Source organism: Xyrauchen texanus, chromosome 26 (assembly GCF_025860055.1).
Source record: "Xyrauchen texanus isolate HMW12.3.18 chromosome 26, RBS_HiC_50CHRs, whole genome shotgun sequence".
Classification (NCBI taxonomy): Eukaryota; Metazoa; Chordata; class Actinopteri; order Cypriniformes; family Catostomidae; genus Xyrauchen; species Xyrauchen texanus.
The window spans coordinates 18335148-18351503 of record NC_068301.1 but is presented as its reverse complement, the minus strand read 5'-3'; the positions used below and the strand labels follow the sequence as shown (position 1 = coordinate 18351503).

At 45.5% G+C, this 16356-nt stretch overlaps 1 protein-coding gene across 3 annotated transcripts in view; it reads left to right on the top strand.

The window, feature by feature from the left end:
* LOC127619624 (neurabin-1-like) overlaps positions 1 to 16356 on the top strand; it is a 90545-nt gene that overhangs the window by 33828 nt on the left and 40361 nt on the right. For all 3 annotated transcript variants that reach the window (XM_052092545.1, XM_052092543.1, XM_052092544.1), the window contains exons 3-4: positions 5360 to 5492; positions 6097 to 6217. In XM_052092545.1, coding sequence (XP_051948505.1) covers positions 5360 to 5492; positions 6097 to 6217 — 254 coding nt within the window. The remainder of the gene's footprint in view (positions 1 to 5359; positions 5493 to 6096; positions 6218 to 16356) is intronic.

The following is a 16356-nucleotide window of genomic DNA, read 5'->3' as shown; positions in this document are numbered from 1 at the left end:
TATGTCCTGTATAAGAATCTAAATCTGTGGCATAGAACTGTTATGCATGGAATAGATAATTCACCAAATAGTTTTTCAATTTTATGACTGATATTTAAGTGCAAAAACCCTCATCTAGTGCAAAAACAGCATTATTTAGTAAGGAACTTTATGGTTGTTTTCATTCACATGCCACTCTTGTCTCTGCTATTTTGCATTTCAGGAAACATCTTTTATTAGCTGTGTTTAAGGTTAAACTTGTTCACAGCCTCTCACTCTCTGTCATCATCTTTCTGCCATTATTATTTTGATCAAGAACATAGAAGGAATTTAGACAAAGTGACAATTACACATTGTAACAGCTAATTATTTGGTCAGCATTGTGACTGCTCAATAGTGCAGTTTACATTACTGATGATGTGAAATGCACAAGGTTTATGCTTATTTTTGGTCCAGGTCTTTGCTACCTCAAGTTTGGTTTTGATGTGTTTCATACCACATAGTATGCATCGGTTTAAGCTTGTAATTATAGTAGCATAAATCATTAGATATTCCAATGCAAGTGGTTTTCTTCACAGATGACAAACTGATGGCTGCCTTATGTTAAATGTGGCCTGTCAATTTGCTAAGAGATAATGAAAAGCAGCTCACACACAACTCCTGAACATATGGTGTGATGTAATTTAGAACAAAATGGCCAAAACAAAGGTGTTTTTGAGTTTGTTTCGTGGTTTGTAACAACTTGCCTGGGAAACCTTTGTACTGGCTGCTAATCACCTTTCTGCCTTTGGTCCACGTCATCAGTAGATGTGACCTGAAGCTCCCCCTACTTTGATTAAAGACAGATTTTTCAGTTACATTATTTAGTTAGTTAAGGTCAGTCAACATGAACACACCAGTGTGCAGAGTTATTAGCGAACTGGTGCAAAATTACCTTAATCTGTACAATCGTTTGCATTGCAACATTTTCCAGGAACATGTCAAGCAAATTGTTTTTGTTTGTTTAATTAGCCTACAAAAGGAATCAAATCTACTCAAATGCTCTTTAAGTGTCCATTCACTCTTTTTTTATATACAGGTGAAACTCGAAAAATTAGAATATCGTGCAAAAGTTCATTAATTTCAGTAATTCAACTTAAAAGGTGAAACTAATATATTATATAGACTCATTACAAGCAAAGTAAGATATTTCAAGCCTTTATTTGATATAATTTTGATGATTATGGCTTACAGCTTATGAAAACCCCAAATTCAGAATCTCAGAAAATTAGAATATTGTGAAAAGGTTCAGTATTGTAGGCTCAAAGTGTCACACTCTAATCAGCTAAACATCTGCAAAGGGTTCCTGAGCCTTTAAATGGTCTCTCAGTCTGGTTCAGTTGAATTCACAATCATGGGGAAGACTGCTGACCTGACAGTTGTGCAGAAAACCATCATTGACACCCTCCACAAGGAGGGAAAGCCTCAAAAGGTAATTGTAAAAGAAGTTGGATGTTCTCAAAGTGCTGTATCAAAGCACATTAATAGAAAGTTAAGTGGAAGGGAAAAGTGTGGAAGAAAAAGGTGCACAAGCAGCAGGGATTACCGTAGCCTGGAGAGGATTGTCAGGAAAAGGCCATTCAAATGTGTGGGGAGCTTCACAAGGAGTGGACTGAGGCTGGAGCTACTGCATCAAGAGCCACCACACACAGATGGGTCCTGGACATGGGCTTCAAATGTCAAACGCCTTACCTGGGCTAAAGAAAAAAGAACTGGTCTGTTGCTCAGTGGTCCAAAGTCCTCTTTCTGATGAGAGCAAATTTTGCATCTCATTTGGAAACCAAGGTCCCAGAGTCTGGAGGAAGAATGGAGAGGCACACAATCCAAGATGCTTGAAGTCCAGTGTGAAGTTTCCACAGTCTGTGTTGGTTTGGGGAGCCATGTCATCGGCTGGTGTTGGTCCACTGTGCTTTATTAAGTCCAGAGTCAACGCAGCCGCCTACAGGGACATTTTAGAGCACTTCATGCTTCCTTCAGCAGACAAGCTTTATGGAGATGCTGACTTCATTTTCCAGCAGGACTTGGCACCTGCCCACACTGCCAAAAGTACCAAAACCTGGTTCAATGACCATGGTATTACTGTGCTTGATTGGCCAGCAAACTCACCTGACCTGAACCCCATAGAGAATCTATGGGGCATTGCCAAGAGAAAGATGAGAGACATGAGACCAAACAATGCAGAAGAGCTGAAGGCCGCTATTGAAGCATCTTGGTCTTCCATAACACCTCAGCAGTGCCACAGGCTGATAGCATCCATGCCACGCAGCATTGAGGCAGTAATTAATGCAAAAGGGGCCCAAACCAAGTACTGAGTACATATGCATGATTATACTTTTCAGAGGGCCGACATTTCTGTATTTAAAATCCTTTTTTTTATTGATTTCATGTAATATTCTAATTTTCTGAGATTCTGAATTTGGGGTTTTCATAAGCTGTAAGTCATAATCATCAAAATTATATCAAATAAAGGCTTGAAATATCTTACTTTGCTTTTAATGAGTCTATATAATATATTAGTTTCACCTTTTAAGTTGAATTACTGAAATTAATGAACTTTTGCACGATATTCTAATTTTTCGAGTTTCACCTGTGTATATATATATATATATATATATATATATATATATATATATATATATATATACTTGCTGCCTCACTCATGTGCTGACTACTGCAAAAGCCATTCACACATCTGCCAACATGAAGGTGTGCCTCTATAATCATTCTTTTGTCTGTATTCTGTCCATTAACCCTTTTTTTTTTATAGGGATAGCAAGTTATGATAGCGAGTGTCATATAACTTTCTCTAGAAGAAAAGATCACAAACAAATAAGCCTTCAAATATAGTGTGGTACATTCAGGCTGATCAGGTGCAGAACAAGCAATAGAACTGAACAGAACTTGTCCTGAAAAAGTATGTGAAGGTGCATATTTATTTTTTTATAATTTGTCATCATTATTATAATCACATTTTAACTTTTTTTTTAAATATATATTTTCTACATTCCATCAATTAATATTATATCATGAAATTGTATATATAATAATGACATGAGATGTCAATGTTTGAAATAATGTGTACAATTTACAAATAATAATATTAAGTTTACATTCAGTTGTATTACAAAAGCTAAACGGGTTACTGTCACTTTAAGAGTTTACGTGTATTATACAGACTTGAACACAGTGTCTCGGTTTATTAACAAGAGAGAAGTCTTGTTTTTTTTAGGTCATCTGTGCTATTTATTCAAATAATTCATATTTCTTTAAAAAAATGTATCTGACTATAAAGAACAGAAAGGATATTAAAGACATTATTCAATGGAAGTAGAGTGCGATTTCATCTTAGATGGACACACATTACAAGTAAGATATGTTCTGTTTTAATCTCAAGCACTTTTTAAAAAAACAAGACGATTTTCCAGGTATTCCAATGCTTAAATTTCTAAAAGCTAAATTCATGCACTTGAAGCACTTCAAGGAGCTTGTGCGAACCCTGTAACAGTGTAGTAGAGGTAAAAATTTAGCTATGTAGAGATTATGATGTATGACGGGTCATTTCATTTATGATCACATGGACAGAAAACAATGTTGCAAATTTAGAAGTATTCGTCATTTTATTTGGTTCGCAATATATTGAAATTCGATACATTATCCCATCCCTACGCTTTTATACACCCATTTTTGCACTAGTTTCTGTGTGATCATAAATGACAATAACAGAGTGTAGTCGGCGTATATTATGGCCACGTATAGCGTTTTAGTGCATTAACGCCATGCATGTAGAATGTAATCATGACAAATTACACATCTACTGCATATACATTATATTACTTAATGATGATGATTTAATATTACTTATTAAATCATCATCCAGTGGTAAAAACAGCTTCTTTTACTTATCTCATGTGAATTCTACTCATATTATGAGGCCTGAAATAATTTAAAATACATATTAATATCACATTAGTTAAGGTTTTACATGTAGACTTTTATGTCCTCATATTTAAATGTTCCTCTAAATGCCTCCCACAGCAGTTCGGCCTTTGTCTGAATGTTCGCAAACAGTATGCCGTTGCTCAGCTGTTTCGAACTTAATTTTGGTTCTGAGTGAAGGACGAAGAAGCACTTCGCCCTGAGTATGCCAGGGCCTTAAAGGTGCTGGTGAAAGTTACCATTTGCAAGGTTGGTATGCTGGTAGAGCATGTTTCTAGCAAAACCATATAGTTATGGATTTAATACCCAGGGCACACACATACTGATGGTATGGAAACCTTGAGTGCACTGTAAATCCCTTTGGATTAAAGTGTCTGCCATATGAAAACATGTACAGTATATAATGTTTTAGGCAATATAATAGAAAAATAGCAATATATTAACAGTATTTTAGTATTATTTATAAACATACAGTAGATGTCCTACAATTATATTAAATGCAAAGGCTGTCAATCGATTAAAAATATAAAATATATTAAAATAAAAAATTAGAAATTATAATAATTAAATACATATAAATTAAAATAATTCTTTGACAGATTTAGACTCTGTAAACTGCAAACAAACAAAAAAAGTTTGTGGAGCAGGCCACTCCTTTTTTATACCAGAAATGCTCTCTGCCTGTGAATTATTGCATGCATTCGGGTTTGCTGATATCGGGTTGGCAGACATGTCTTTAGAGGTCAGAGATTTGAATAGAGGGTGTGAGGTTGAAATTAGCAGAAAGTAATATAAAATTGTGTTCGTTCTATTAAAACATTAAAAATTATAATTAATCACATCTTTTAACTCAATCATTTTATATTGATATGGTCGATATTTAAGAATGCTTTTGTAATGTCTGTAATCCTCTCTGAGGTTGCACTTATAATGATTCTTGAATCTGGGTCTGGGAATCAAACTCTCATGTCAGCATAACATCTCAGGGCAACCTGTCTATCGAACACTTTTAAGTAAGGACACAGGTAAGGGAGCAGCAGGCGTGTCTATCATTGGTAAAAAACTGGTATTTGTCTGGGAATCCGCTTAGGTGACACAGTTGTGCATGACTGTCCTTTCACACCACAATGCACAGGACCATCCCTTATGCTGAAGTGATGGAAAATGGCTGTATTTCAGATGATCAGTAGCGTTATGAGGAAAGCACTGATGCAACCTGAGACATGTCCTGGTGCCCCTGAATCTGTTGAACGCATACTCGCTATAAATGATTTGGTTCTATATTTTCCCAATGGATGGATTTTCTTGTGTTTCAGAAGAGGCATACTCTCAGTCCTGCATGATTCATATACTCCAGGCTTTGAAACCTCAGTAATGTGACATTGTGCTGTTTTTTGGCTCCCAGGTGTTCAAAACCTACTGCAATGAAGATTATGACCGGAGGAATGAAGAGGTGGACCCGGTGGCATCCTCAGCAGAGTATGAGCTGGAAAAACGGGTGGAGAAGCTTGAACTTCTTCCTGTGGAACTGGAAAAAGGTGAATAATGGGTTGATATGTGTTGCAAAACACAAACAAAGATTTTTAGAAGAATATCTCAGCTCTGTTGGTTTTTACAGTGAAAGTGAATGGTGAGCAGAGCTTTGAAGCTCCAAAAATCACATAAAGGCCACATAAAATGTATCTACATTATACAAGACTTCAGTGTTTAAATCAATATCTTCAGAACCAATATGATAGGTGTGGGTTTGAAACAGATCAATATTTAGGTCCTCCTAAATCTCCACTTTCACTTTCAAAATGTGAAAGAATGTGAAAATTAAGATTTATAGTAAAAAAAGGACTTAAATATCTGTTTCTCACCCACACCTATCATATCATTTCTGAATATATTGACTGAAATACTTTTTGAGGCAACTGTATCTGAGTCATTCTCAGAAAATTTATGTATATAGATTTTTGGGGATATGTTTTTTATGTGTCTGCATATTATGAGCACTTTGAGTGAATCAGTGGTAAGCTGTTAATATAGATCCAAAAACATCATTCCATATAACCCTCTTGATTTATTAAATTGTGTGTCTTTCCATTTGCTCACTTTTTTCTTTTCACTGATTTTGTTGGTTCAACGTGTTTTTCTCAGATGATGATGGTTTGGGCATAAGTATCATAGGAATGGGGGTTGGCGCTGACGCAGGCCTGGAGAAGCTGGGCATCTTTGTCAAGACTGTCATAGAGGGTGGAGCAGCAGAGAGAGATGGAAGGTAAGCTAAACCGCACATAATCAAAACTAGCCATTCCTCTGTTCACCTATAGTGAGTGAATCCCTGATTGAGGAAAGCTTGGGGATTTATTTCTGCTTACAGCTGAGGAGCTTGACAATCTTATGGAAGAGAGCCAGGTTAGGGATGAGAATGAGAGAAAAGGCCATTTTACAGCTGGCAAAAATGTTCCAGTCCAGAAACTTTGATTTCTGCAATCAGGATGCATTAGCTTAGGTGCTTGTAAAGTTACGTGTTTGTATAAGGAATTTTAAAATTGTGATTTCCATGCTTTGAAAAATTCTGGAAATAAATAGTCTTAAAAGTCATAAAAGTTTATTATATTCACAAAATGTAGTGAATATAAATTCTTCTAGAAAATATTTAATTGGCTAGATATTCATTTTGGAGCAGTTCCTATTGCATAAGACCAGGGAATTATGCAAGTATACTATTTGTTGACTTCAGTTCGGGTTTAAACACCATCAAACCCGCTCTTCTATGGACTAAATTATGGACCAGCTCTCTGTTCCTGGCACTATCTATCAGTGGATCACCAGCTTTCTGACAGACAGGCAGCAGCTAGTGAGAATGGGGAATTTCACCTACAGCACATGTACAATCAGCACTGGTACCTCCCATTGATGTGTACTCTCCCCACTACTCTTCTCCTTGTACACAAATGACTGCAACGCAATGGACCCCTCTGTTAAGCTCTTGAATTTTGCAGATGATACTACAGTCAATGGCCTCATCCAAGAGGCAGATGAGTCTGCATACAAAAGGGAAGTTGAACAGCTGGCCGTCTAGTGCAGTCAAAATATCCTGGAGCTGAACACGCTCAAAACAGTGGAGATGATAGTGGACTTTAGGAGGAACACCCCAACATTGGGGCTCACCATTCTGAACAGCACTGTGGCAGTCATTCAGGTTTCTGGGCTCTATCATCTCACAAGACCTGAAGTGGGAGCTCCACATAGACTCAATTTTGAAAAAGGCCCAGCAGAGGTTGTACTTCTTTCACCAGCTGAGGAAGTTCAAGCTGCCACAGGTGCTGCTCATACAGTTCTAATCAGAGGATTATTGGTGCTCCCATACCCACCCTGCTAGAACTATACACATCCAGAGTGACGAAAAGGGCTGGTAAAATCACTCTTGACCCCATTAACCCCATTAATAATATTCGAACAACATTATTGCTCTATTGTATATCTTTTTTATGTCACTATACGTTTAAATTTACATTTACATTTATACATTTATTCATTTGGCAGACGCTTTTATCCAAAGCGACTTACAAAAGAGGAAGAACATCAGCGAATCATCTTAGGGAGACAGTGGTACAAAAAGTGCCATATTACAAAGTTTCACTATCATCAGAATAGTATACAAAACAGATTTAAGTGCAACAAGAAATGTAAATAATTTAAAAAACAATTTTTTTCTTTTTTTTTTAAATGTATATGGTTGCATTTGCGATTCTGATTCTGAAACATGCAAATCTCAGGACCTTTTTGTCTTATTGGAGACTTGTACTGACTTTTTTTTATGTATTAATTCAAGGGCATAGTGCCTACACTGAAAAAATGTTAACCCAAAAACTATGCCTTCCCCTTCTGTCGCTCTCTCCACGTTGTGTCGTAGAAGCGACACTAGGGGTCTCACTGGAGCGCCGATATCCACCTCTGATCTATGAAAAAAGGCCAATGAGCGTTGGCAGCCGGTATTTGCATGTCCCGCCCCCGGACATACTGGTATTTAAGCGGCGCAAATACTGGAGTTCATTCAGAAAATTTCTTCGGAGCCGATGGTCTGTCTGCAGTTTGCTGCGAGTTTACACACCACTATTACGTTCCTGTTTCCTCTGACGATCTGCATGCTGTTGGATTTGACGGCGCACAACAGCGGCTTTCTCCTACTTTGCACGGCGTGCATTGTTGCCCCTGAGCGCTTCGTCAGCGCAGACACACACACATACTGTGTATTAAAAGAGTTATTTCCCTTAAAAGAGTGAATTTCTCTAAAAGAGCAAAACACAGCGGCGTTTAACGTCCTTTTCAGGACGCGTCTTTTTCAAGATGCCCTTCCACCCCTGTGTTGTTCCTGGATGCGGTAGAGTGTTCTCCGCTTCAGACGGCTACAGGTGCTGTCTCGTGTGTTTGGGCCGCGATCACACCGAGGCGGCGTTTGTGGATGGCTCATGTTCTCACTGCGAGAACATGACCATGACCACGTTGCGGTCGCGGCTTGCTTTCAACAGAGAGCAAGCCACCCCAGCTGCACCCCGCATTGCTCCTTCTTCCCACGGGATTGAGGACGATGCGGTTGGCGCTGGGTGCGATTTGGGGGCGGCAGCGGGTGCAGTTTCGCTGGGTAGCCCCCCGCGAACCTCCCGTTCCCCGACACGCTCGCTGGTCCCCGTCTACGCTCGCGACGATAGCGGCTCGCCTCACGGCCCGGCTGTCTATCCTCCCGAGCCCGAAGCAGATGAGCTCGCCGCTGCATCGGAGAGTGTGATGTCTGATGCCGAGGACTCCCCTGGACTGCCGCCTTCGGGCCAGCAGGCCCAGGCTGAGGCCGACGCTCAGATGTCTGACATGCTTTCCCGGGCCGCCGTGAGCGTGGGGTTGGATTGGAACCCTCCATCCTCCCCACAGCCTTCACAGTTGGATGACTGGTTCCTGGGGGCAGCGCGCTGTTTGCGGCCTCGCATCCGCTCGGTCCCGTTTTTCCCGGAGGTGCATGACGAGCTGACGTCTACGTGGAGAGCCCCGCTCTCCGCTCGTCTAGGTGCCACCCGCTCCACTCTCACCACCCTCGACGGCGGAGAGCGCCACGGATACGGGGCGATTCCCCAGGTCGATAGGGCAGTTGCGTACCATCTATGCCCCGGTAGCCCTACCTCCTGGCGTGGCCACCCCGTACTCCCATCCAAGCCCTGTAGGACAACATCCTCGCTCAACGCGAAGGCCTACAGTGCGGCTGGACGCGCTGCCTCTGCCCTGCATGCGATGGCCCTCCTGCAAGTCCACCAGGCCAAAGCACTCAGAAACATGCACGGGGGTGGACCTGATCCTGATGTGCTGCAGGAACTGCGCTCAGCAACCGACCTCGCCCTGAGAGCGACGAAGGCCACAACGCAGGCACTCGGACAGGCGATGGCCACCCTAGTGGTCCAGGAACGCCATCTCTGGCTCAACCTGGTCGAGATGCATGAGGCCGACAAGAACCGCTTCCTGGACGCACCTGTCTCCCAGATTGGCCTTTTCGGCAACACCGCCGAGGACTTCGCCCAACAGTTCTCCGCGGTGAAGAAGCAGACGGAGGCCATATCTCACATCATGCCCCGCCGCACACCTGCCGCTACGGGCCCTGCCCCGTCTGCTCGCCGAGGGCGTCCCCTTGCGGCGAAGAAACCAGCTTCTGCTCCGCCTCAACCCGGGCGCAGCTCTCAGCCCCAGCGTCGAGCACCCCGCAGGCAGCGCACACCCCCTGTCTCACGAACCCCCTCTAGGACCCGGAAGGCTCCCAAGCGTTCCTGAGACAGTCGACCCAGAGCCGAAGACGTTAGCTCCGGAGGTGGTAAGACCGCTCCGTCCCCCGGTGGAGGGCCGGGAGGAGAATTCTTTGTTTTTTCATTTGCCACACCCCCTGACGGGGGCTGTGGTACCCACATTCTCAATAAAAGAGCTATTTCCTTTGCCTCTGGGTCACCTGGCCCGCAAATGCCGTTCTCACGGCAATCTGCTTTCAGATTACGACAGTCCTGGGACACCGGACGCAGCGATCCCGCCTTCCGCCTGCCCACGACTGTCCCCAGGCCGGCCGGTTCAGACGAGTCCAGAGGACGCCAACATCAGACCTCCTCCTCAGTCACGAACCCGCCCCCTGCCAGGCGCGCGGAGCAAGGTAAGTGCTTTGAGTCTATTCTCAGCACCTCAGCCTCAGGCCGCAACAAAGCCGCCCGACGCTGCATTACCTGTTCCGCCCCGCTGCGAGGCCCCGCCGGGTACGTCCAAAATACTCGTCCCTTTGGTGCCCCTAGCGCAGAGCTGGGAAGCGTGGTTTTCGCTTCCCAACGCGTCACGCTGGCTGCACTGGACCATTCGACTCGGTTACGCAATTCAGTTTGCCCGGCTCCCGCCCCCCTTCAGGGGCGTCCGCTTTTCCGCAGTACACGGCGAGCATGCCAGTTCCCTGCGCACGGAAATCGTGACCCTCTTAGCCAAGGGCGCGGTAGAGCCCGTCCCTCCAACCGAAATGTGGAAGGGTTTCTACAGCCCTTACTTCATTGTACCCAAGAAAGGCGGCGGCTTACGACCAATCCTGGACCTGCGAGTTTTCAATTGGGCCTTGTTAAAACTCCCGTTCAAAATGCTCACGCAGAGAAATATTCTGGCTGGTGTTCAGCATCTAGATTGGTTCGCAGTGGTAGACCTGAAGGACGCGTACTTCCACGTCTCAATTCTGCCGCGACACCGACCCTTCTTACGGTTCGCGTTCGACGGCCAGGCGTTTCAGTACAAAGTCCTCCCCTTCGGCCTGTCTCTGTCCCCTCGCGTCTTCACGAAGGTCGCAGAGGCAGCCCTTGCTCCGCTACGAGTAGCCGGCATCCGCATTCTCTACCTCGACGACTGGCTCATCCTAGCACACTCTTGAGAGTTACTATGCACACACAGAGACCAGGTGCTCCGGCACCTCAGCCGCTTGGGGCTTCAGGTCAACTGGGAAAAGAGCAAGCTCACTCCGGTTCAGAGCATCTCTTTTCTCGGGTTGGAGTTAGACTCAGTCTCAATGACAGCACGTCTCACGAGCGAGCGTGCTCAGTCGGTGCTGGACTGCCTCGCTTCCTTCAAGCCAGGCACAGTGGTCCCTCTAAAACATTTCCAGAGGCTCCTGGGGCATATGGCATCCTCCGCGGCGGTCACGCCGCTGGGGTTGATGCATATGAGACCACTCCAGCACTGGCTCCAGACTCGAGTCCCAAGACAAGCATGGCACCACGGCACGCATCGGGTAAGGATCACCCCCGCCTGCCTCAAAACACTCCGACCCTGGACAGACCTCTGCTTTTTACGGGCAGGAGTGCCCCTGTAGCAGGTGTCCCGACGCGTTCTGGTCACAACCGACGCCTCCCGGTCCGGGTGGGGTGCCGTGTGCAGCGGGCACGCAGCAGCGGGCCGTTGGAAAGGGGCCCCGCTGTGTTGGCACATCAACTGCCTCTCAGGAAGTTCCTCCCGTTAGTTCGGGACAAACACGTCCTCGTGAGATCGGACAGCACCACGGTGGTGGCGTACATAAATCGCCAAGGCGGCGTACGCTCCCGCCACATGTCACAACTCGCCCGCCGTCTCCTCCTATGGAGCCAGCAGCGACTCAAGTCGCTGCGTGCCACTCACATCCCCGGCAAGCTCAATGTCGTAGCGGATGCGCTATCACGACAACGCCTGCCCGGCGGGGAGTGGAGGCTTCACCCCCAAGTCGGTCCAGCTGATTTGGGAATGGTTTGGCAAGGCCCAGGTAGACCTGTTTGCCTCCCAGGAAACCTCCCACTGCCCGCTCTGGTATGCCCTAACAGGGGCTCCCCTCGGGACAGACGCGCTGGCACACAGCTGGCCCTCGGGGCTGCGCAAGTACGCATTTCCCCCAGTGAGCCTTCTTGCACCGGTGCTGTGCAAGGTCAGGGAGGACGAGGAGCAAGTCACGTTAGTGGCCCCCTACTGGCCCACTCGGACTTGGTTCTCGGAACTCAGACTTCTCGCGACAGCTCCTCCCTGGCAAATTCCCCTGAGAAAGGACCTCCTCTCTCAGGGACGGGGCACGCACTGGCACCCGCGCCCAGACCTCTGGAACCTCCACGTCTGGTCCCTGGACGGGATGCGGAAGAGCTAGCCGGCTTACCGGCGACCGTTGTGAATACAATCAACCAAGCCAGAGCCCCCTCTACCAGGCACCTTTACTCCCTAAAGTGGCGCTCGTTCGCAGATTGGTGTTCTTCCCGAACCGAAGACCCGCAGAGATGCGCAATCAAGTCAGTGCTCCTGTTCCTACAGGAGAGGCTGGACAGGAGGCTGTCCCCGTCCACCCTCAAGGTGTATGTTGCCACCATTGCCGCCCACCACGATCCTGTAGACGGCAAGTCTTTGGGTAAGCACGACCTGATCCTCAGGTTCCTGAGAGGTTGAATCCCTCCCGGCCAGGCCTAGTTCCCTCCTGGGATCTCTCGGTAGTCTTGGCAGGACTCCAGAGACCTCCCTTCGAGCCGCTTGACTCAATTGGACTCAGGGCCCTCTCTCTTAAGACGGCCCTGCTGATCGCGCTCGCCTCTATCAAGAGGGTCGGGGACCTGCAAGCGTTCTCTGTCAGCGACACTTGCCTGGAGTTCGGTCCGGCGGATACGTCTGGCCGCAACCGGGCTATGTGCCCAAGGTTCCTACCACACCCTTCCGAGATCAGGTAGTGAACCTGCAAGCGCTGCCCCAGGAGGAGGTAGACCCAGCCCTTTCGTTGCTATGTCCAGTGCGCGCCCTGCGCATTTACCTGGACCGCACACAGAGCACCAGACGCTCTGAGCAGCTCTTTGTCTGCTTTGGGGGACGGCAGAAAGGGAATGCCGTCTCCAAACAGAGGCTCGCCCACTGGGTTGTCGACGCCATCACACTGGCTTATCACACCCAGGCCGTGCCCCTACCCTTGCGGGTCCGAGCTTACTCAACAAGGGGTGTTGCGTCCTCGTGGGCACTGGCCAAGGGCACCTCCCTAGCAGACATCTGTAGAGCCGTGGGTTGGGCAACACCCAATACCTTCGCGAGGTTTTACAACCTCCGCGTTGAGTCGGTTGCGTCTCGTGTTTTCTCAGGTCCGAGCCTGTAGAACTTGGTAACACGTAGACCGACCGGCCGGGTGGATCGCTTGCGCCCAGCGCCCTTTTCCTGACGTCAAGGTAAAGTAGTGCGCCTTTTTTCCCAGGGTGCCCCACTCCGAGTCGGGACCCTGGTCGATTCCTCCCCAGCCCTCCGGGTCCGCGGTTCAGCGGAGGAACTCACCGACCCAAGCCACTGCGGGTACCCTGTTGGCTACCCTGTACTGGTATAGGTGCTCCACAGGTAAGGCCTCCTGCTCGGACTCCCCCTGTGTGTAATTCCATGGTTCTGTCCCCTTACGAGCGGACCCCCGTGTCTCCCTTAGGCAGTTACAGCTGCCCCGGTCGCCGTGCTGTAGCAACTCCCCCCTTTCGAGGCTGGATCTACCACTGCACCATACTTTCCCGAGCCCTAAGATGGCTGTGTGACGTGTCTACCACTTTTCCTCCCCAAGAAAAAGGGCAGGTGTGGTCTCGCAGGGTCTGGGTAAGACCCCTTTCCCTATATGCGTGAAAGGGCCCCGGCCGTGATTGCTCTATGCGAGAAACATAGAGAGAAAAGAGGCCCAGCCAGGCTGGCCCGTTCCCATGTTGGCAAACATCGCCTTGTTCCCCTCCCAGGGTAACTAGAAGGATCTCGATGTTCTTATGGGTCATTGGGGAAGGGTACGTGCAGCCAGGTACAGACGATGCGCGGCACTGGATGAAATCCCTGCCCGCCTCTGTATCGGCGGTTCACGTACACGGTTCAGCGCATGGCAAGATTGGAATGGGTCCCCTAGTGTCGCTTCTCCGACACAACGTGGAGAGAGCGACAGAAGGGGAACGTTTGGTTACCTATGTAACCTCCGTTCCCCGAGGGAGGGAACGACACGTTGTGTCTTTCCTCCGCCATGTCACTGAACCGAGCCACTGTTGTGGCCGGACCATTTCCGGCTCCTCAGAAAAATCCTGAATGAACTCCCGTATTTGCGCCGCTTAAATACCCGTATGTCCGGGGCGGGACATGCAAATACTGGCTGCCAACTCTCATTGGCCTTTTTTCATAGATCAGAGGTGGATATCGGCGCTCAAGAGAGACCCCTAGTGTCGCTTCTCCGACACAACGTGTCGTTCCCTCCCTCGGGGAACAGAGGTTACATACGTAACCAAACGTTATGTGGTACCATCTAAATTAACTGGTTTAATTAAAGTAAAAAATATTATTTTACATCACTGAATCAGTCTGAATACATTAGGTTACATCAACAAAACAAATTTTAAGGGTTAGATCAGAAAGACATAGCTCCTAAGAGTAAAAATTTGAGGTTACCACTAAGGCTACACAATTCATAGAAAAAATAACAGAGATTACACGTACAGCTGTGCCAATTACAGAATTCCCTCAAGTTGTTTCTAAATGTTCTATTTACAGTGTTAATTTTGCAACATTGAATACTGTAACCAATCAGAGACACGCACATCATTGCCCATGGCTGCCATGATGAATCAAAGTGTTTCGATTAGTCTAGACCCAGAGAGAGAATCTGACTTTTTAGACATTTTTGTCAGTATATTGGAGACATTGTAGAATGCATTTGAAGGTCAAGCTGTACTTACGCCAGACTCTTTAGATGCACATTATGATTTAATCTGGCAAGGGTCCCTCCACCTGCATAACAGACAAGATTTGCCAGGAGCCCAGTATCCAGACAGGAATCAATGGTCAAGGAAAATTTGTCAAACTCACAAAGCTCATTACAGATATCACACAGTTGGAGCTCGCCAAGCAAACACTGTAGGAATCTGAAAATTATACTATCACATGTTGTTAAGGAGATTACTTGTCCTTGTAAGCCCCATGATGTAAGTGTAATCCTTCTGTCCTGTGAGCATTATGCTTTAGCTGCTGAAATAAAAGAATGTGACCACAGGTCCAAGTGCCCTGTGTGACATACAGAGAAACAGTGTTCATAGTCCTAGGACAGGGATTTCCAAACTGATTTGTCTGCTTATTCCCTATGACCTGTATTATTTACTTAAAGTAATGTTTTCAATAAATATAATGAATTTACATCATTTACTTTTTTTAATAAAACATTTCTTTATATATTAATAAAAATACATTATGCATTTTAATTTAACCTTTTCAACTCTAGGGCATTTTTGGGCTGCTCTTGCAATTTTTCTCTCTCAAATTTAAAAGCTCCCCATTTACATATACTGTGGACTTAATGCCAAAAATTGGTCTAATTTTCCGTTTTTGCACCACCCCATTATTTCATTGAATATCTTGGCCTCTGAGTGTACTAGAAGCTCAATCGAGGTGTCATTAGAAAGCTGAGATCATCCACTTTGCGACGGTGTATACAATTGTATCATCAATTGTCAATTACATTTATTTCCGATTATTTGTTTAGCATACTTTTCCTGCATATTTTGTTTTGGACGTCTAAGATATAACATTGAATTAGTCACACAAGCAAACTCACAGACAGTCGCTGCATGTCGCCATTGGCTGGCAGTTTGGTCGCTAGTGGTGTGTAAGGAGAGTCTAAACAGCACTGTTTCTTTACAATTAATATTATTTTTAAAATATTAGTAAGTCTATTAATATGGTACATTTATTCAATATATCTGATCATTTAAATGGCTTTGTTTGCTGTCATACATGTAACACATTTTCAAAACTAATGATTTAATAGTTAATTTTACAGGCTATTTGATTATTTAAACCTGTGGGAGTGGTGGTGGCGTAGTGGGATAAAGCACATAACTGGTAATCAGAAGGTCGCTGGTTCGATCTCCACAGCCACCACCATTGTGTCCTTGAGCAAGGCACTTAACTCCAGGTTGCTCCGGGGGGATTGTCTCTGTAATAAGTGCACTGTAAGTCGCTTTGGATAAAATCATCTGCCAAATGCATAAATGGAAATGTAATGTAAATTTAAACCTACTTGCAATTTCAGATACACCTTTCGAGCAGGTCTGCAAAGCTGAATTTTAATTCTGTCATTATTTACTCACCATAATTTTATTCCATGTATGACTTTTTTCTTCCTTGGAACACAAAAGGAGATGTTTTTCAGTACGTTAGTCTCAGTCACCATTCACTTTCATTTCATACAACAAATGTTAAGGGTGACTGAGGTTCTTCATAACATCTCTTGTGTTCCACTGAAGAAAGAAAGTCGTACAGATTTGAAACAACATGAGGGTTTTCATTTTTAATTTAATTTGCCATTGGTGTTTATGGCTTTGTACGGCTTTGCAAAGGCAGCATAGAAGGTATGTCTAAAGT